Genomic DNA, 23,449 nt, shown 5'->3' with positions numbered 1-23,449 from the left:
CCAAGAATAAAGTTGTTAAGTTAGGATCCCCCATATTTTTGGACCAACAAATTTACAAGATGTCAACAAAACTTACGAACTGATATACAGCAGGAAATTTTGCAACAATGAGTTTTTCAGAACTATAACTTTCATTTGCGTAGTGTAAAACTATTTGACATTCTTACTTCGGCAGTGATAAGCAGTTGAAGTGTTCTATAGTGTCTTAAGATCATCATAGATAACATTTCGTCCTGACTAACTGGTTTGGGTGGCTATAATATGTAATTGTTATTGCTAATCCTTGGTTACTATATTTGATATCGTAGTTAATTTTGTTTGTGTCCTAAACTGTTAAATAACCTTTTGTACTCTGATAATTTAACTACTAACACTAACTTGCTTTGGCTGGTCTGACATTTCGTCGGGTCTGGCCAAAAACGTGCTCGCAATGATCACGAATGATGAAATACAAAATGCAGTGGAATTAAATCTTGCCCCTAACTAATGACATGGAAATGGAAACCCAAACAAATGCTAAACGTAAATTTGAACAATTACGTTCTGAAATAGAAATATCAAGCAGTAGTGACCTAACTTCACAAAACACAGAATCCCTCCCACCTAATCCTAAAAAACCGAATCAACTAAGACTATATAAACAGGAAAATAAAGGGCCTTTTGAAGTTATTGTCCAGGACAAGAACAAAAGTAAATTAAATCCTTTCCAAGTAGGGAAGATAATAAAAACCCACCACAAAGACATTGACTACATAAAAAAATCTGGGCGTAACATTTCAGTTTTTTGAAAAACATTTCAATCCGCTAATAAATTGATACAATCACAACAGCTCACTCAATTTAATGTATTTGTCCCTTCCATCAGGGTATATACCTATGGTGTAGTTAACATTGAACCGGATATCAGTGAAACTGAGATCCTTACTGAATCTGAATGTATTACTACAATTCTTGAAGCTATACGCATAAAACGACGCGTCAATCAAGAGCTTCAGACTACTCACTTTGTCAAGATCACTTTTGATTCTGATATCCTGCCAGAGTATATTACACTTAACTACGTTAGAGTAAAAGTAGAACCTTACATAATTCCTGTCAAGCAATGCTACCGGTGTTTTGCCTACGGTCATGTAGCTAATTCCCCTTGTCACAATAACAGACTCTACAGAGACTGTGGTGAACAATACCACTCCACAAGCTGTGAACTTCCGCGCAAGTGTGTCCATTGTTTTGGCACACACAGTAGTAATTCAAAGGTATGCCCTGAATACACAAGACAAAAACATATCAAGGAAAGAATGAGCCTAATGAAAGAGGACTACTTTACAGCTAGCCTCTTTTACCCTATAACATATAAGAGAATTAAGGGCACACTAAGAAGACCCCAAACATTTGCTGAAGCAGCTAGATCTTTCGACTCGACCAATCTCACAGAGTACCCAGATTTACCTGAAACCACACTACGTAGTAACCTGACTTCCATATCTAATAGATTTTCTCCACTTAGCCAGTCACTGAACCGTGTACCATAACTAGCCCACAAACTTCCTCAACTTACAGAAAACCCAGTTCACATAGTTACACCAAACATATTAAAACAGTTCAACCTACCCAAACTGGTACAAGGCCTAATCGAGCGACTATACACCAGTCAGAAACTAGGACAATTAAACCAGAGCCTAAAAATAACCCACCAATAATAACACAAGCTGACAGGGAACATTATAAAACACTCTTAAATGCTAAAGTAAATGAAATAAGAAACAAACTTAAAAATACCAATGTCACATCCAAAGAACAAATGGATGACTTTCTTGCAAAATTCATATGCGCTGATTCTAACAGTAAAAACATTAACATCCAAAATAAGGGTAATATGACTTCCGATACAAACAGTAATAATATAATAACTAATAAAAAACAAAATGTCACCTGAGCTAAATATTTTCCAGTGGAATTGTAGATCTTTAAGGCCAAAATGGTCAGAGATAACACATTATTTTTGTAAAAATAATATAAGTATAGGTATAATCCAAGAAACATGGCTTCATGATAATATCAAACTAACAGATAATAACTATGCTAGTCTATTATTAAGGTGGATAGATATGATGGCTATGGTGGAGTGGCCATCATAATACACAAAACATTATCCTTTGAATATATAGCAGATTTTAACAATAATTATATGCAATACATGTCCATTAAAATTAAAAGTTGCAATAAATCAATTTATATACATAACATTTACTGCACAGATGGTAAAGTTAACTACAATTTCTGGAACAGCAAACTATTTTGTAATGATGAGGGATATGCATTAATATGTGGTGATATGAATGCACACCACCCATACTGGGTTTGCCAAGAGGCAAACTCTCGCGGAAATGATATTTTTAAAGCGTATTCACACTCCAAATATATTTTGTTGAATAATAATTCATATACAATTACTCCAAATGTATATCGCAGACAATCTGTGATTGATTTAACATTTTCCACACCAAACCTTTATGCACACCTTTTAAACTGGAATATTTCAAATGATCCAATGGGCAGTGACCACTACCCAATTCTTATGCAGTTCGAAATCCTTGATACAACTCACATGATAAATATTAATCCAGGTCTTAATATGAAAAAAGCAAATTGGGAGATTTATACCAAAACTGTTGAACATAATTTAGAAAAATTAGATAACATACCTATAGAAATGCAATATGATTTCTTGGTAAAAATAATACGTCGATCAACAGAAACAGCCATCCCAAAAACCAAACTTCAGTCAGGCAGGGCTGGGTTCCAGCCAAAACCCTAGTGGACAGAACAATGTTCTAAAGCAATAGCTCATAGACGTTTAGCTTTTAAATTAAATATGACCCCTACTAACTATCACATATATCAACAAGCGGCATATAGAGCCAAAAAAGTTATAAATTCTGCAAAAAAGAAGGTTGGGAGAACTTATGTCAAAAAATAGGGGGCAAGGCCTCAACATCTTATGCATGGAACATTATTAAAAAGCTAAAAAACCCTTATAACACTGAAAATAAATCTAATATGTCCGATAACTATGACCTTACAAATAAATTCATGCAGCATATAATTCCTGATTATGTACCCCATTACACGGAATTGAAAGCACCAACAATATTGAATTATGATAAGCATGCTTTAGAAACTAATTTTAACATGACAGAACTTTATAAAGCCATAAAATCAAGAAAATCATATACATCCCCAGGCCTAGATGGCATAACATATTCAATGATTAAAAAACTGCCACCTAAAGCCCTAAATATTTTACTAAATATTTACAATGGCATTTGGAACAATGAGATTAGAATGCCGGAAAGCTGGAAACAAATTAGAGTAGTAGCAATTTTAAAACCGGGGAAGGATAAGGAAAAAGAGGACTCATACAGACCTGTATCTTTGATATCATGTTTTATTAAGATAATGAACATAATGGTTAAAAATAGACTGACATGGCTTATTGACAGTCTTAAAATCATCCCTGAAACCCAATATGCATTTAGGAATAAATTGGGTTGTGCCGATTGCATGATTAAACTAATATCTAATTTACAAACTGCTCTGACATACAATGAAACTACTATTTTAACATCTTTAGACATTACTAGTGCATATGATAATGTTTATCTACCTACATTATGGACTAAAATGTATATCAAAGGCATACCAGATAAGTTTATTATGCATTGTCACAAATGGCTCATTGATAGGCAACTTACTATAGTATTTCCTCACCACCAAATAATTAGAAGCTCATGTAAAGGAATACCGCAAGACAGTGTAATGAGTCCTTTACTTTTTGCCATATATATAGCTGATATTAATCAATGTCTGCCCAGACAAGTACAATCATTGCAATATGCGGACGATGTTGCACTTTATATATCCAGCAAGGACTGTGTCGAAATACAACCTACCATGCAAGATTCACTGGATAATTTAAGTAAGGAACTCCAAAAGTTAAATCTGAAAGTTAATCCCAGTAAAAGTATAGTTACAATATTTACACGGAAAAGATCTTTAAACTTCGGAATAAATTTTTACGTAAACAGACAAATGATCACAGTAGCCGATAAGGTAAAAATTCAAGGTAAAAATTCTAGGTGTTACTTTAGATAATAAACTATCATTTAAACCGCACATTGAACAATTGAATACACAATGTCTGAAAGATATTAATATTTTAAAGATGTTAGCATGTAACAGAAATGGAGAAAATCCTCACTTCATACTTGCGATATACAAAGGCCTAATTAGAGCTAAGCTTGACTATTCTTCTTTTTTATATGGCCATGCCCCAAGGAACATACTCAATAAACTAGAAGTAGTACAAAACCAAGCTCTAAGAATAGCCACAGGAGCTTTTAGGACCTCTCCAGTTATAGGACTCCAAGCGGAATGTGCGGTAATTCCCTTAAACATAAGAAGGGTAACACTTGCAGAGAGAATTGTTTATAAAATTATGACTCACTCCAACCATCCAGGATATGAAAACTTAAGTTATCTCCATATGATAATAGATAATCACCCTTACTGGAGAAAAAAGAAAAAAACATTGTACATTTCAACAATTAACACAGCACAGCACATCAACCCAATTGAAAACCATTATGTCAAATTTACAGATGGACATGAATTAATACTACCCTTAGAGCTAATTAACTTTAATGTAAACTGAAATATTCTAGTAAATAATAGAAAAGTAGATAAAAACGTTAATAATGTCTTATTACAAAATGAATGGCAAGAAATGGTAAACATAACCTACAAGGAAAAATTTATTATTTATACAGATGGGTCTAAAACAGATAATGGCACAGGAGCTGTGATTTATATTCCATGTACTGACACCAGACTAAATTTTAAACTTAACAATATTACTTCAAGCTACACAGCTAAAGTATACGTTATCTATAAAGCTGTACAGCACACCCAATCACTGAAGAACACTGAGGTAGTTATATGCTCTGACTGCCAATCCGTTATCAAAGCTATTAAAAATACAAAGTTTGGCATGGTAAAAGATAATGACATAATATTAAACATAATTAAAGAAATACTAGACAATAACACGAATACTTACATTATACAATGGGTCCCAGGACATATGGGAATAAGAGGTAATGAAATTGTTGATAAATTAGCCAAGTCCTCATCCCATAATGTAAATAATGTTACAGAATTTTACACAACCATGGCAGATTTCAAATCGTATCAGAATAAAAGGAATATTAGGACAATGACAAATAGTCTTAATATGAGTAACAAAGCACAATGGTACATAAGTGTCAAAAAAGCCTTTTCAAGGGAACCATGGTTTAAGGCAACAAACTATACTAGAAATGAAATTGTAAATATAGTTAGAATTTGGTTAGGCCATGCGAATGTAAACACCTGCTTACATAGAATTAAATGTTATTTCACTCCACTATGCCTAAATTGTACATTAGGTTCAGATGAAACGCTAGAACACATTTTAATGAAATGTCCGAAATATTATTGTGAAAGAGAGAAATGGTTAAAAAAGACCAAACCACTCAGTCAAAATTTTTCTACAGGCTTAAGAGACATTATGAACATGGAGGATCACCAAATTTATATAGAAATAAATAAATTTTTATTTTCCATCAATAAAAGACTATAAAAAATATAAACAATACTAACACTTTTTAAAACATATATGTGAAACCAATCCCAGGGTTCTTCTATCAGTGGCCCACCCTTTCGGGTTAGAAGGATACTGCTTGATTGGCCCCTGGCAGAGAAGACAAAATCCATTTTTTACCTTTGTGCTGTTATATTTTTTTTTGTAAATAATATCTGTGATTTGTGTATATATGTGAATGGATGATGATTAGGTGTATGTATTATAACAATCAAAACTATGATGAACAAATGGACAATAGTGTACATCGAGGTCTCATGGTTATTTAAACCAGACCGCCTTTTAGGCAAAGGAAGAAAAAAATAACTGTGAGAAGAGCACGTAGATCTAGAGACAATAGTTTGTTATTTTTGTTAATGACATTGTCATGTTTATTTTCTTTAGAATCCTAATGTATTATTTTTGTTGTTAATGTAACATAATTCTTATTGCGTAAAATTACTATATAAAATCGATATTGGATAATAATATATAAATTCTTTCCATAATAATCGACTAACACATGTAAGCTGCTTATTTAACTCTCCCTAAATGCTCAATATTGTTTTACCCTATCAGTGCCAACATCTAGGTTATCGGACGCTTTTAAGAACATTTATCACAAGTATAATGTAATATTTTTATGTTATTATTTTATCAGTTTGCATTAAAAATAAACGTACTTTCTGAAGTAAGTTAGTGAGAATCGTTCAAGGTCCGCACTGAATGAAAATACTCATAAATACATAGTGGAGGAAGAGTACCTAAATTACGACTTGTAACAATTTTTTTTATTCTGTAAGTTTTTATAAATAGCCAAAATCATGTTAGGCCTACTCCTTTTGTTCTATCCTAAAGAGTTATATAGTTATTATTATGGCTATCACTCTTAAGAAATGTAGTAAAGTCAGTAAAAGAAAAGGGTAGGGTACTATAAGCGGACCCGGTTTTTATATCGAAGAATATAGTCATCAATACCTAATATTCGCATCTCAAATCCTAGACTATCAATCGATATAAAAGTACCTATAGTCCTCATAACAATCATATGTTTAAAATTTAAATATGAATATAATATTTACAGTGATCAAACAAATTATTATAACCAAAATTAGGAAAACTGAAGACGACCATATTTACTCCTCTCACAGTTGTTTCTTTCCCACAAATTTCACATAATGAGTTATTTTATACGAGTCCAACATGTTGAAGCCACGAAAAAGCAACGTCATGTAGTTTTCTTAAATTGACTGCCATTTTTAATAACCAGAATTACTTATGTAAAATTTAAATATTATCCTACGTGTATTATTTTAGAGTGTTTACAGCTGTTGATATAGATTATTTCAGTTAATAGTTCAAAATAATTAATCAGAATAGATTGATTATATCGATGGTTATGATTAAGTAATATCGTTTGCCAATTTCGATATAAAAAACCGGGTCCGCTTATAGTACCCTACCCAAAGAAAAATGGATAATTTATTGATAATTAAGGTATAGGCAATATTTGACTTAATATTACAACTATAACATATTATCTATAATTGTATAAATGTTTGTTTTGTATAGTTATAAAAAATAAGTATAGTATTATTTTCGGTAAATCTTAAGATCAGCGACTACCAAATTGAGTGTTAGGCTTTTAACATTGTATTATAGTATTTTTAACGTAAAAGAAATATAGGTATTTAAGTGGATAGAGTACGATAAGTGGACCCAGTTTTTTATATCGAAATTGGCAACCGATATTACTTATCATAACCATCGATATAATCAATCGATACTAATTAATTATTTTGAACAATTAACTAATGAACTTAAATGATATATCAACAGCTGCAAACACTTTCACATAATACACGTAAGGTAATATTTCAATTTTACATAAGTAACATTTCATTATTAAGAATGGCAGTCAATTTTAGAAAACTACACAACATTGCATTGAGAGACGATAGGACATGTTTTACGTGGCTTCAACACGTTGGACTCATACCGAAAAACCCATTATGTGAAATTTGTGGGAAAGAAACAAATGTGACTGTGAGAGAAGCAAATATGGTCGTCTTATGTTTTCCTAATTTTGGTTATAATAGTTTGTTTTATCATTGTTATTATTAAATTTACATATTAATTTAAAACATAAGTTTGTTGTTGGGGACTATAGATACTTTTATATCGATGCGTCTAGGATTTGAGATGCGGATATTAGGTATCGATGATTACATTCTTCGATATAAAATACCGGGTCCGCTTATCGTACCCTACCCACTTAAATACCTATATTTCTTTTACGTTAAAAATATAGTTCACTATAATACAATGTTAAAAGCCTAACACTCAATTTGGTTCAACATTATTAGGCTGAAGTATAATATCCGGCTACCAACACAATCGAATCAACACTCGAATGACCAAACTTTTGATTAGAACGATTTAATGCTGTCAGACATGTGCATCCTATAACCTAAAGTGCATATATTTCTTTTACATATGGAAATATAATACAATCTTTAAAGTCTTAACGTAATTCAATTTGACATTATTGTTCCAAATTAATTCAAACAAAATTAAATCATTTGAGTAATGGCTGCTAGAGACGGAAAATACTCGTGTTTGTCAAAAAATTATTAGAAAATAACGTGTTGAGATATTATGTTCCAATAACCTCTTACCGTTGTAACTGATCTAAACCAACGTAATCTGACGTCGTAGAAGTTGGATTATCTGTAACATGATCTGAGGTCGGGAAAGCACCAGCCAGAAATGCCCTTGGCCATCAATTCGGGCTTTGGTGGCGCCTTTTGCACTCCCAGCACTTGTGAAAAATAATGAAAACAACCCTCAAGATAGTAACCAAAACTAATCTAGGGTAATCTAGTAACTAGGTTATCTTTTAACTTTGGTACTACTAGTAACATATTTATGATAACCTATTCTAAACCTACTTATATCACATAACTATAATATTTAATATTTCCATTCCTAGTCTCATTGTTTGTACGAAATGGCTGCGGCTGTTATTATGAGAACAAAACATTCAGCCCAGTTGAAATGCTGTAGATGGAGCTTATATTGGTTACTGTTAACTTAAATACATTAAAACATAAAACCAATATTTAATACTTTTATTTTTGTGTGATGTGTTTGAAGAAGATAACCTCGCTATCGAAAGGCCTCACAAAAAATGTAAGTATTAAATATTGGTTTTATGTTTTAATGTATTTAAGTTATTCAGCCTAGTTGTTACTGAAATAACAATATCTCCGTAAGTTTTCCACCGAATAACCTGTTACTGGCACTAATACTGCCTATCTGTAATGGGACAATATTGTTATTTGAAATACCTATTGTGTAATTTGGTTCGACATTTTGTTTTCAGTATTTTTAGATAGACATGAATATCAAGGAATAATTCTATTGGGGTGGTGGATGCTTATTATACTGCAATCATTATTGTTCACAATTAATTCAAATTAAGTAAACTTTTAGTAATGGTATTTGACTAATGGCCACAACTACAATGGTAATGTACATGTATTATTTGAGCCACAAGGTGTCGGACACGTTTATCCTCCAAAATAACAAAAAGTAGCTAAATGTTACATTGTTTTATTTGTTACATTTGGTTCTTTCTATATCAAATCAACAAATAAAAAGAGTTTTTACCTTGAAAATTTCAAATTTTGTTAAAACTTGTTTTATTTATACTCTCTGAGACCCTGAACTAAAATATAATTAAAAAAGTCTATCCCTTTTACCTACCCTACTCCTAACTATAGTTGTACATGACTTCATGCTAAAAAAATCTGCTCTTCTAGCTTGCCTACCAGTTCAGAATCTGTACTGGAGTATTCAAGACAGCAGTAGGTTCCCATTCATGACCAGTTGATTGACCCAGCTGACTATCGTGTTCTCTCGCGGAAGCGGCAAGTTAAAACTTATAGTAGCACTCGCAACAACATACCTCTGTCAGGAAATTTTTGGGATCATTTGAACCTGGTTTCGTTGGTGTTTTGGAGTTCCTTTTGAAAAAATATTATGAATTTGTTTTGTTTATCCCTGAATCTAAATGTCTATTCTGATCTGATTACTTTCCCGATGCCTTTAAGATATATACTTGTGGAACTTTATAATTCTTGGACGTGCAGAAAAGTGGATCGAATACGAGTATATACCGTACCTATTTAAGTATAATGTTCAGTGACAGAATTACATGGTTAGTCTAAGTAAATAAATTAATTAAGGGAGTAATGTTTACCAATGTTCAAAGATGTTAAAATAATGATTCTTCTAAATCTGTATATATATATAGCTGCTTGATCGATGGTAAGGGATCTTTAAATAACCATAGAATAACGTAGAAGAAAACAAACCCATGATTATTTTAATAGGTAAAACCATCTTCTAGACTTAGTATTAGTAAGATTAGAAAAGCCAGAACGAGTATGTATGAAGATTGAATTATTTAATAAACTGCCTAAGAATGCATGGGATGTGCACTTAAAACAGTTAACAAAAGTAATAGATGGTTGAAGAAAAATAATGTTTACTCTATTGACGAATTTTTGGCCTGTGATATTAGCACATTAAATTTTTAAGGTCTGAATTAGGTGTTTGCCTAATTTTTAAAAACTATTATATAGTTTTTGTCATTGTAATTTATATTTCAGTATTAGTATTTCAATATAATATTGCACTGTTTTATTTTATAATGTGTTGTTTATAGGACAAAGTTCATGTATTTAATAGGCCAATGTTGTTTGTTTATTTAATTTAATTTTTAATTTATGATTATATTGTTTATTAAACTACATATAATTGGTATTGTAAGTAAAATAAAAAAATACTCATCTATGACTTTGGTAATTACACGGTTTTTGTTTAAGACAGTACAGATTCTTGATTCTTGTTTTCTTTTCAAAGAAAACAATAGTATTTCACATTTATATAGACGACACTTATTTTGTCTTCACTCAATTCTTGTTTTTGCGTGGCATTGTTTATTGTTTGGGGGTGGCCTGCTGAGGGCAGAACTCAATACTCATTGATTAACCATAGTGCTTTTATCCTTATAAAATTCTTCTTTTTGTGTATTGTAGATAGAACAGGAAATAAAAATACACTACAAAAAGGACTTGTGGCCATGTGGACATGTTTTCACAAATATCTAATCTCGTTAGTGATATTAGTTGATTATAGTTTTTAATACGTATAATCAATCCTAACTTTTTAAAGTTTAGATAAACCAACATGTAATTTATGCCGTAATCGTTGCTACTATTTTACTTATGGATCTTGTATGTACAATTTAAAAAATAACCTCTTATATTTGATTTGATTGCTACCCAAATTGTAGACTATGAACGATCACTTTACATAAACTAGTCACCTCTGTACCTCATGCAGTACTTTTATAAGTTAATTCTTACAAGTCTCGTTTAATAGTAGGTACTTTATTCATTAACCAATAATACTAAAGATCTGTTTATTAGGGTTTAAACAACTTACAGGACTGCGAAGTATAGTACGCACTATGTACTTCTACACAAAGTGTAGTACTCCAACACACTTTAAATAGTAATAGTGCTTGGCTGTTGATAACTGATAGTGGTATAAAGTAAATGCATTGCCACAAATCTTTTATTAAACTTTACCATGTATAAAAATGTAGATGACCAAATACGGAACGGAGACAACAAAAAGCATAGAAATTACACTAAAGCTAAATGGACAGACTATAAAAATTTCATAGAACAAAAAATATCCAACGAAATAAGTCTTGACAATAATAGGCCTTTCTCAGAAACTAAAAATTGTAATGCAGAAAACTTATACAACATTCTTAATGAAGCAGCAGAAAAATATATACCATTTAAAAGAACAATTAAACACTAACGACATTACGACAAAAAAATGGTGGGCTCCAAACTGCTCTAAACAGTTGCTCACCGCAGATTATTATTTAAAATACTTAAAACTAACATGACAGCCTATAATTACAATAATTATCAAAGAGCACAACTAAAAGCGAAAGAAATCATAAAACATGCAAAAAAAAAATAGCATTGGGAAAACTTTTGTGCTGAAATAAGTGACAAAAAATGTTCACAATATTCATGGAAAGTCATTAAAAAATTAAAAACAAGAACCCTAACTACTCAGACCCTCTTATATATAATACAGATTTGTGTGACAAGGTCATGAAACAAATTGCACCAAACTATGTTGCAACACTTACAGAGATCAACTTTCCTAAATCAATACCAGAATATAGGCCTACTCACGTACTGGAAAACAACTTTACAATAACCGAATTAGAGGAAGTAATTTCATCTAAAAAGAAGGATACTGCCCCAGGCTTTGACAACATAACTTATAGCATGATAAATAATCTTCCCTACAATGGAAAATTGATCATTTTAAATATAATAAATGAAGTTTGGAACAATAGAATCCCTATACCGAAGGAATGGAAACACGTATCTTAAATTTTAAATTTATCCTCAAACCTAACACTCATAAAAACAATGAAGAATCTTACCGACCGATATTACTTATCTCATGTCTAATGAAGATTTTCAATTCCTTAATTAAAAAACGACTTGAATGGTTTGTGGAAAAAAATAACATAATACCGAACACTCAATATGGATTTAGGAAGAAAAAAGGACGCGGTGATTATCTTCTTCACCTCATTACGGAAATCAACACTGCAATGACATACAACGAATATTCACTTCCCGTATCACTTGACCTTACCAAAGCATATGATAAGGTAGAAATGTTAAAATATGATATACCGGTAAAAATTCAACATTGCCATAAATGGCTAACTGGATGACAAGTAACACTGAAACACCCTAGCGTTCACTGTAGTAGAATAACCAACAGAGGCTTACCTCAAGGCAGTGTCTTAAGTCCCCTACTCTTCTCTATATATATCTCTGACATAGTTCTGGAACTCCCTATTCAGGTTAACTCACCACAATTTCACTACAATCACTACAGGCAGATGACATAATAATTTATCGTTCACATAAAAACTACGAAATAGTTCATACAAAAATACAAGAAACTCTTAGTAACCTAGAAACATACTCACACAAAAATAGCCTGGAGTTTAACCCTAAAAAGAGTAAGACTATTTGCTTTACCAGAAAAAAGAGATTTGATCTAAATAATAGAACCCTCTCCCTTTGGTGGACTGCTCATCCCAAATGTTGATAAAATTAAACTACTAGGAGTAATAATAGACAACAAGCTCAACTTCAATGAACATATTATTTCTGTTCAAAAACAATGTTTCAAGGACATAAATATCTTTAAAAATAATGTCCAGTGCGCAAAATGGGGCTCATCCAGAATTTATCCATAGAATCTATAAAGGATTAATTAGACCCAAACTTGACTACGTGAGTTTTTTATTTGGACACGTTTCTAAAAGAAGTTTAATTAAACTAGACATTGTACAAAACCTATCACTAAGAACTGCCATAGAAGCATATAAAACTACACCAATCATAGCCCTAAATTCTGAAACAGCGATTCTTCCTTTACACAAAGGAGGTTGCTACTTACTGAGAAATTAATTTATATGGTTATGACAGACTTAGAACACTCAGCAAACAATGTCTTATTGTTTCTCCACTTTATTAAAAGCAATCTTCAATACTGGCAAAAGAAAAAGACTTCTTTATATTTGGAATCAGTGATTAACATATCAAATTTATACCTGACCTAAAACAGAACCATATCCCTGAAAGAACCAACGAATGGAAAACAAATATCCCTATCATAATGGCAAAAAAATCAATTTGAATGTCTAACAAACTGTGAAAATTTACAAGAAAAGAAAAACCAAATTAACACTATAGGATTTAGACAGATTCATAATCTGACAGTAAACATAACCTATAAAAATAACTTGTTTGCTTACACTGATGGATCAAAGTCAGAGGAAGGGACAGAGGCTGCCTTCTATATACCACAGCTACATTTCATAGCCAAATATAAATTACCCAGCATTATATCAAATTATTCAGCTGAATTATACGCCATTTACAAAAGTATTGTAGGGAATTACAGAACAAAGATATTGTAATATTCACAGAATCACAATCAGCGATAAATGCTCTAAAATACTATGGAAATAAAAAACAAGACAATGATTTGCTCAATAGAATTCTCATTGAGACAATTAATAGTAAAAAACATTTAATTTTTCATTGGATACCGTCACACGTTGGAATAACACACAATGAAGCAGTAGACAGATTTGCCAAAGATGCCTCAACTAGTGGAGATATTGTAAAGGACATAACAATCCCCATAGAAGACTACATGCGAGGGAGAAAGAAAGACATAACTAGAAAGTATAATATGGAAATAAAAGAGTCCCCAAAAGGCAGATGGCACAAAAAAATACAGCCTGACATTTCCCAAAAACCCTGGTTTTCACAAATAACTCTGAACAGACAGGACACAATTACAATTTGTAGAATAAGACTAGGCCATGCTAGAGTTAACAAAATATTACATTCTAAAAATCAATACTTTACACCTTTGTGTTTACATTGCACACTAAATCAAGACGAAACGCTAGAACATTTGATATCTGAATGCCCAAATTATTATACTTTCAGAAACCAGCATCTGAAAAAAACATAAAAAAAAATACCAACACAATCTAACCCAAGCTCCTTAAATCAAACCAAATTGAAATATATAATGATATAACTAATTTCCTTAGACAAATCAAAAGAAAAATGTAATTTTAAAGTTACACACAAACTCACTCCAACACTAACACATAAATGTGGTATCCATTCGGGATTCTTCATCTGCGGCATACCTCCCCATTTCTGGGATAGGAAAGCTTGATGGGCCCCTAGCAAAGAAAAGTGACCCACCTTTTCCATTCTGATAACCCTTCTTATCTTAGATATCTTGATCTTTTTCAACACTAAAAAGACAAAATAACACTAGGAATTATGTTGAGTGATATATGTATGTTAAAAGTCAACCTATTAACCGCTGATTAACAAAAATTGCTAAGTCAAAAATCATTATGTAACACTAACTTATGTTTGTTTGTATCTAATTGTAGATCATCATAATCAACAATTCAATCTAAGGGTGAAGCAACCACAAAAGTGAACTACGAGGCTGCATGGATAAAAAACCTTAGCCTAAAATAAGGGGGAAAAACTGTGAGAAGAGCACTTATGTCTAGAGGCAATAGTTTGTTGGTTTTGTTATTAGTTAATATCGTTGTCATGTTTATTTTCTTTAGAATCGTAATGTATTATTTTTGTCGTTAATGTAACATAATTCTTATTGCCTTAAATTATAATGTAAAATCGATATTGGATAATATATACATTCTTTCGATAATAATCGACTAAGAAGTTTAAGTTGCTTATTAAATTCTCCCTCAATATTGTTTAACCCTATCAGTGCCAACATCTAGGTTACCGGACGCTTTTATGAACATTTATCATAAGTATAATGTAATATTTTTATGCATATTTTATATCAGTTTGCATTAAAAATAAAAGTACTTTCTGAAGTAAGTTAGTATGAATCGTTGAAGGTCCCCACTGAATGAAAATACTCGTAAGTAAATACATAGTGTAGGAAGAGTACCTAAATTACAAGTTGTATCATTTATTTTATTCTGCAAGTTTTTATAAATAGCCAAAATCATGTTAGGCCTACTCCTTTTGTTCTATCCTAAAGAGTTATATACTGTAGTTATTATAATGGCTATCACTCATAATATATGTAGTAAAGTCAGTAAAAGAAATGGATAATTTATATAATCAAGGTATAGGCAATATTTGAGTTCCTCAAAAAAGTGAGTGACAAAAAATACTATATTTGTATTTTTGGTGATAATTTAATAAAGATTAGTGGATATGTTTAAAATAAAGTATCCTTTAACCCTTTAAAGCACGTAAATCATTTTACTTGAAATTTTGACTCAACATTTGGTTTTTATGTTATTTAGAATATAAATAAACATTATTATATATAAATTTATTTTTTAATTTTTGTTATATATATTTTATATAGGTGGTTCCACTATGGGACCACTATGCACACTAGCACACTAGACCATGTTCTTATATAAGCAGGAATTTTTTTCATAAAAAATGCACTGAATAGAATAAAAACATCAATTTATTGAAAAATATGTACATTTGGATGCATTGTTGCATGATTCAAACTTTTTTCTTGTACTAGGCAGAATGGTATTTCAGAAAGCAGTTTCTTTCTTGAGTCAAACACAACGCAACATCACACGCTTTACAACCCCAAAAAGAACGATGAGGATTCTCCTTTGTGCTGCAGTTGGCGCATCTTCTCTTACTCATATGTATAGGTAGGTGCACATTTCCACTGCTTCTGATTTCTGTGGAAATATTTTTCTTGAAACTGGACATGGTATTTTTCTTCTTTCTCCCGCTTCCATTTCTAGTCTTGTCACTGGACATCAAGCTTTGTGATAAGTTGATCCTGAACTGTTTCAGAGATAAAGTGGCTCCTTCACTTTGCTGCGAAAACATTATGTATGAATTTACAATACACACATCCAAGAAGTGAAAGAAAATCCTATGCCACCACTTTCTACTTCTTCTGTCTATTTGGTAGCATTTTTTGAGTTGATCGGCCTTGTCAACATACCCCATATGCTTGTTGTAATCACTTACTAATGTAGTGGACGGTACATCTACTTTTGTGCCATTTTTTAATTTTCTTTTGACTGAAGACTTTTCATTCGGATCGTGGTAGTTCGATGCGAAGATAACTGGCCTATATAATTATGGTCTTCTTGATATGAAAATGCTTATAATAGTCTACGTCTGTCAAAATTTTCAATTATTCAGTAAATTCATAAGTTCTAAGAACATATTAGTTAGTGAAACTTAAAAAATTAAAATAGAAATAGTGAAAAGTGCAATTTGTAGTTTTAAAACCTTTACAAAAATACGTTCTATCAAATTAGCTTTACCATGCATAGTGGTCCCAAGGCGGGACCACACATTTATTTTAGTGCAAGATCAAGATTTTTAGCACTATGACTAAAGCTAATGACTTAGAAGCTATATGAAATAGTAATAAACAATAAAAACCATGTAAGAGAACTTACCTTGTTTAGATGAAATGTTAAATGTAGTTTTACAACACCAAAACATAGGTTAGCGTCTATCTGTCAGTATGGAGTGAACAACCACGATTGAATGGCTGCTAGCAACAGCTGGTATGAGTTTGAGGACGTAGTTCACATTTTTTTCCGATAGATAGAAGCACAAAGCAGACAGTAAAAGTGGTCCCACGGCGGAACCACAGTGCTGCTAGAAACAGAAAATAAACAAAAAGGTGATCCCGTGGTGGGACCACTATGCTTTAAAGGGTTAAGTGAGCTTGATTTTATTAAGGGTGAGAATTTTTGTGTGTACTTATTTCAGTGTCATAAATTGAAAGAGAAAAATACATTTTTTACATTTTATTGTTGTTATTTATTATTTTTCTTGTTTTATAAGAGGTTTTTGAATCTATTCAATAATAATATACATATTTTTGTAAAACATAAATGTTTCAAATATTTGCAAGTAAATAACAAAGTTATGACCTTTTCTAATAACATATGCAAATTGCTAAAATTTTTGTATGGCACTTTTGGATACACATGCAAAAATACCTTCGGCATTATTCACTAACATTCCAAAATAATGTCTGGCACTGAAAGGGTTAAAATGAATGAACTACGACTTTTTAATAAATGTATGTAGCTCTGATGTCATAAGTATGTGCAAAAATACCATAACATATTGTCTGTAATTGTATAAATGTTTGTTTTGTATAGTTATAAAAAATAAGTAAGGTATTATTTTCTATAATATTAACTTAAATGGGTAGGGTACGATATATTGACCCGATTTTTTAAATCGAAATTGGCAACCGATATTACTTATCATAACCATCGATATAATCAATTGATACTAATTAATTATTTTGAACAATTAACTTAAATGATATATATCAACAGCTGCAAACACTTTCAAATAATACACGTAAGGTAATATTTCAATTTTACATAAGTACATTTCATTATTAAGGATGGCAGTCAATTTTAGAAAACTACACAACATTGCTTTGAAAGATGATAGGACATGTTTTACGTGGCTTCAACACGTTGGACTCGTACCGAAAAACCCATTATGTGAAATTTGTGGGAAAGAAACGAATGTGACTGTGTGAGGAGCAAATATGGTCTTCTTATGTTTTCCTAATTTTGGTCACAATAATTTGTTTTATCATTGTTAATATCAAATTCACATTTTAATTTAAAACATAAGTTTGTTATTGGGGACTATAGATACTTTTATATCGATTGATAGTCTAGGATTTGAGATGTGAATATTAGGTATCGATGATTACATTCTCCGATATAAAATACCGGGTCCGCTTATCGTACCCTACCCACTTAAATACCTATATTTCTTTTATGTTAAAAATATAGTTCACTATAATACAATGTTAAAAGCCTAACACTCAATTTGGTTCAACATTATTGGGCTGCAGTATAATAATCGGCTACCAACACAATCGAATCAACACTCGAATGACCAAACTTTTGATTATAAAGATTTAATGCTGTCAGACATGTGTACCATGTAAAGGGATAATTATAAGTACTACTCCCCTCAAACTTAGTATAGATAAAGTTGTGGTATATTCTATAACCTAAAGTGCATATATTTCTTTTACATATGGAAATATAATTCAATCTTTAAAGTCTTAACGTAATTCAATTTAACATTATTGTTCCAAATTAATTCAAACAAAATTAAATCATTTGAGTAATGGCTGCTAGAGACGGAAAATACTCTTTGTTTGTCAAAAACCTATTAGAAATTAACGTGTTGAGATATTATGTTCCAGTAACCTCTTACCGTTGTAACTGATCTATACCAACGTAATCTGACGTCGTAGAAGTTGGATCATCTGTAACAAGATCTGAGGTCGGGAAAGCACAAGCCAGAAATGCCCTTGGCCATCAATTCGGGCTTTGGTGGCGCCTTTTGCACTCCCAGCACTTGTGAAAAATAAAGAAAACAACCCTCGAGATAGTAACCAAATTCAAGCTCAGATTACGTGATGGCTTGTAAAGGTTATCTTTTAACTTTGGTACTACTAGTAACATATTTATGATAACCTACTCTAAACCTACTTATATTGCATAACATTAATATTTAATATTTCCATTCCTAGTCTCATTGTTTTTACGAAATGGCTGCGGCTGTTATTATGAGAACAAAACATTCAGCCCAGTTGAAATGCTGTAGATGGAGCTTATATTGGTTACTGTTAACTTAAATACATTAAAACATAAAACCAATATTTAATAGTACTTTTATTTTTTTGTGATGTGTTTGAAGAAGATAGCCTCACTATCGTGTTCTCTCACGGAAGTGGCAAATTAAAACATAGTAGCACACGCAACAACATACCAATGTCAGGACATTTTTGGGATCATTTGAACCTGGTTTCGTTGGTGTTCCGTAGTTCCTTTTGAAAAAATATTGTGAATTTGTTTTGTTTATCCCTGAATCTAAATGTCTATTCTGATCTGATTACTTTCCCGATGCCTTTAAGATATATACTTGTGGAACTTGAAATTCTTGGACGTGCAGAAAAGTGGATCGAATACGAGTATATACCGTACCTATTTAAGTATAACGTTCAGTGACAGAATTACATGGTTAGTCTAAGTAAATAAATTAATTAAGGGAGTAATGTTTACCAATGTTCAAAGATGTTAAAATATTGATTCTTCTAAATCTGTATATATATATATATAGCTGCTTGATCGATGGTAAGGGATCTTTAAATAACCTACGTAGAAGAAAACAAACCCATGATTATTTTAATAGGTAAAACCATCTTCTAGACTTAGTATTAGTAAGATTCGAAAAGCCAGAACGAGTATGTATGAAGATTGAATTATTTAATAAACTGCCTAAGAATGCATGGGATGTGCACTTAAAACAGGAAAAAGTAATAGATGGCTGAAGAAAAATAATGTTTACTCTATTGACGAATTTTCGGCCTGTGATATTAGCACATTAAATTTTTCAGGTTTGAATTAGGTGTTTGCCTAATTTTCAATAACTATTATAAAGTTTTTGTCATTGTAATTTATATTTCAGTATTAGTATTTCAATATAATATTGCACTGTTGTATTTTATAAATGTGTTGTTTATAGGACAAAGTTCATGTATTTTAATAGGCCAATGTTGTTTGTTTATTTAATTTAATTTGTAATTTATGATTATATTGTTTATTAAACTATATATAATTGGTATTGTAAGTAAAATAAAAAAATACTCATAAGCCTATGACTTTGGTAATTACACGGTTTGTGTTTAAGACAGTACAAATTCTTGATTCTTGTTTTCTTTTCAAAGAAAACAATAGTATTTTACATTTATATAGACGACACTTATTTTGTCTTCACTCAATTCTTGTTTTTGCATGGCATTGTTTATTGTTTGGGGGTGGCCTGCTAAGGGCAGAACTCAATACTCATTGATTAACCATAGTGCTTTTATCCTTATAAAATTCTTCTTTTCTGTACCTTTTTGTGTATTGTAGATAGAACAGGAAATAAAAATACACTACAAAAAGGACTTGTGGCCATGTGGACATGTTTTCACAAATATCTAATCTCGTTAGTGATATTAGTTAATTATCATTTTTAATACGTATAATCAATCCTAACTTTTCAAAGTTTTGATAAACCAATATGTAATTTATGCCGTTATCGTTGCTACTATTTTACTTATGGATCTTGTATGTACAATTTAAAAAATAACCTCTTATATTTTATTTGATTGCTACTTAAATTCATGTGATAAATTTCTCATTGAGCACAAAGGTTTGTAAACTATGAACGATCACTTTACATAAACTAGTCACCTCTGTACCTCATGCAGTACTTTCATAAGTTAATTTTTAAAAGTCTTGTTTAATAGTACTTTATTCATTAACCAATAATACTAAAGATCTGTTTATTAAATTTTAAACAACTTACAAGTCTGCAAAGTATAGTACGCACTACGTACTTCGTCTACACAAATATATCCACAATGTGTATACACACACACTTTAAATAGTAATAGTGCTTGGCTGTTGATAACTGATAGTGGTATGAAGTGAATGCATTGCCACAAATCTGTTTTAATAGTTAACAGACTACCAATATTCATGTATAAGCCTACCAATATTAATGTATAAAAGTATTTTATTGAAATTACTAATTCTCATTATGTAATATGGTTTTGTTTTCAGGATAGATGCACCATAATTGATAGCCACCCAAAAATGTGAAAAAGATTGCTGAATTTACAACACGGATGTCAAACCTTTTAAATGTTCCCTGTGCAGCTATACAAGCGTGAAAAGTGTGCAATTAAAAAAGCATATGTTAACGCACACAGGAGAGAAAAAATTTAAGTGTTCCCTGTGCAACTATGCAAGTATAAGAAAGCGGAATTTACAAACACATATGTTAACTCACACAAGTGAGAAACCATTTAAGTGTTCCCAGTGTATCTTTTCAAGCACTAGAAAGGAAAATCTTATAACACACATGATGACTCATAAAGTAGAGAAACCATTTAAGTGTTCCCTGTGCATCTATTCATATACTCGGAAGGAGGATTTAAGAAGACATATGTTAACTCACACAGGAGAGAAACCGTTTAAGTGTCCCTTGTGCATATTTTCTAGCACTGCAAGGGCACGCCTAAAAACACATATGCTAAATCACACAGGTGAGAAACCATTTAAGTGTTCACTGTGCGTCTATTCATGCACTCGAAGGGACCTTATAAAAAGACATATGCTGACTCACACAGGAGAGAAACCGTTTAAGTGTTCCCTTTGCGACTATGGAAGTATTGAGAAAAGTAATTTACAGACGCATATGTTAACTCATATAGGCGAGAAACCGTTTAAGTGTCCCTTGTGCATATTTTCTAGCACTGCAATGGCACGCCTTAAAACACATATGCTAAATCACACAGGTGAGAAACCATTTAAGTGTTCACTGTGCGTCTATTCATGCACTCGAAGGGACCTTATAAAAAGACATATGTTAACTCACACAGGTGAGAAACCGTTTAAGTGTTCCTTGTGCATATATTCTAGCACTACAAGGGGACATCTAAAAAGACATATATTATCTCGACACAGGTGAGAAACCATTTAAGTGTTCCCTATGCATCTATACATGCACTCAGAGGGTGTGTCTAAAAAGTCATATGTTAGCTCATCGTGTGAGTTAACATCCATCTGTTAATGTGCTCATAAGGCGCATCTAAATACTCATGTTAAGGACTTTGCCTGTGCAACTATAAGTATTTTTCCAAGTTCGGGCTTAAGAAGACATTTTTTATTAACTCACACAGTTGAAAAACTATTTGAATGGTTTCAGTGCACCTTTAAGTGTACTGAATCAGAATTTAAAAGTGCATACATTAACTCATAGGTAAGAAACTATTCAAGTATTACCAGTGCAACTTTAAGTCCAAATAATGTCAGTTAAGACACATGTTAACCCACAGGTTAGTAACCATTTAAGTGGTAGCTGTGCAGTTTTAAGTGAACCTTAAGTTTATGTTTAAGGATCTATATGTTAACTCACACAGGTTAGAAAACATTTCAATGTTTTGTGTGCAACTTTACAAGCACTCTTAATTAGAATTTAAAATATATTCTCAAACAATTGATAAACCATTTGAGTCTACCTAACTGATATAATCCTTCACGAAGAGGGTGAGTCTAAACACACAGATCAACGCACAGAGGTAAGAAACGATTTAAGTCTTGTCTTGAGTAGCTGTAACTAAAATCAATGAACACAATGCCATAAAATATAAGAAGAGATATTTAAGAAAAGGGTATAAGAACTTCATACTATATAATATAAGTAAAAATAATTAAAAATTTTATTAGAAGGAATGTCTACTTGGTCAGCATAGTTTGTGGGTATGAGTTATTAAAAGTAAAAAGTAAGCAAAATAAAACACTAAGATTCACTATGTGTGAGTGATTTTTAATATGAATGAGAACGGGTAGACTATTCATTCTGTTTATCATATCAATTTGGAGTGTGTTGAAGAGGCAATTGCCTAACCAAAACAACAAGGTTCCATGAATCTGTTATCCCATTAAATTTATTCCAAAGAATGTTCCTACCTACCAAATCAAAAACTTCTATCTACGTGCCTTTTGCAGTGTGTCCCAAATTCTGTTGTTAAACTAAAATATTCAGGAATAGTAAAAAAGTACAAAATTAGTTTATATTCTATTTTAACAATAGGCAACAGTATGTGGAGTCACAGTTAACAGATAATATTAAAGGCATCACTTATATTTAAGTAAGGTCGTCTCAGGCTAGCAAACAATAATTTATGGAGTTCCCCAAGATTCAATATTGGTACCTCTATTTTTTTTGTTTGCTGCCTTGTAGGGTTAACTAAAAATACTATTAAGAGTAAAATGTATATTACTATTATATAACTATACTATATAATTAAGTACAAACAATTTCCAAATAAACAATGTTTGTTTTTATTGATGCAAGTTTTTATTTTACTTCCTTGGTTTTTACGATCTTCAAGGACTTCCATTTCAAGTTTAATGACAAGTAGCTCATATTTATTATTTTATTATTTTCTAAATTTAGCAAG

At 31.5% G+C, this 23,449-nt stretch overlaps 1 protein-coding gene and 1 long non-coding RNA gene across 7 annotated transcripts; one reads left to right on the top strand and one right to left on the bottom strand.

The window, feature by feature from the left end:
* Positions 1-5,908: 5,908 nt before the first annotated feature.
* Positions 5,909-22,493, top strand: LOC124367337 (oocyte zinc finger protein XlCOF6-like). Of its 6 annotated transcripts, XM_046824079.1 has the most exons (3): positions 14,900-15,301; positions 18,635-18,863; positions 21,045-22,493. In XM_046824079.1, the coding sequence occupies exon 3, from the start codon at positions 21,178-21,180 to the stop codon at positions 21,952-21,954; it is 777 nt and encodes a 258-aa protein (XP_046680035.1). In that variant the 5' UTR covers positions 14,900-15,301; positions 18,635-18,863; positions 21,045-21,177; the 3' UTR covers positions 21,955-22,493. The 6 variants fall into 6 exon arrangements, with proteins under 6 accessions (XP_046680036.1, XP_046680038.1, XP_046680039.1 ...); XM_046824080.1 differs by lacking the exons at positions 14,900-15,301; positions 18,635-18,863 and adding an exon at positions 5,909-6,205; XM_046824082.1 differs by lacking the exons at positions 14,900-15,301; positions 18,635-18,863 and adding an exon at positions 6,232-6,478.
* LOC124367338 lies at positions 15,851-17,110 on the bottom strand. The gene is made up of 2 exons (XR_006922885.1): positions 16,839-17,110; positions 15,851-16,242 (listed from the first exon to the last, which is right to left on the bottom strand). It is a non-coding gene; the product is annotated as an uncharacterized LOC124367338 (long non-coding RNA).
* Positions 22,494-23,449: the final 956 nt, after the last annotated feature.

This window comes from Homalodisca vitripennis, chromosome 8, assembly GCF_021130785.1.
Source record: "Homalodisca vitripennis isolate AUS2020 chromosome 8, UT_GWSS_2.1, whole genome shotgun sequence".
Classification (NCBI taxonomy): Eukaryota; Metazoa; Arthropoda; class Insecta; order Hemiptera; family Cicadellidae; genus Homalodisca; species Homalodisca vitripennis.
The sequence above is the reverse complement of the archived record's forward strand: the minus strand, read 5'-3'. Positions and strand labels throughout refer to the sequence as shown.

Coding starts and splice junctions, on each gene's coding strand:
- LOC124367337 (XM_046824080.1), top strand. CDS start 21,178: ATGTTAACGCACACAGGAGAGAAAAAATTTAAGTGTTCCCTGTGCAAC.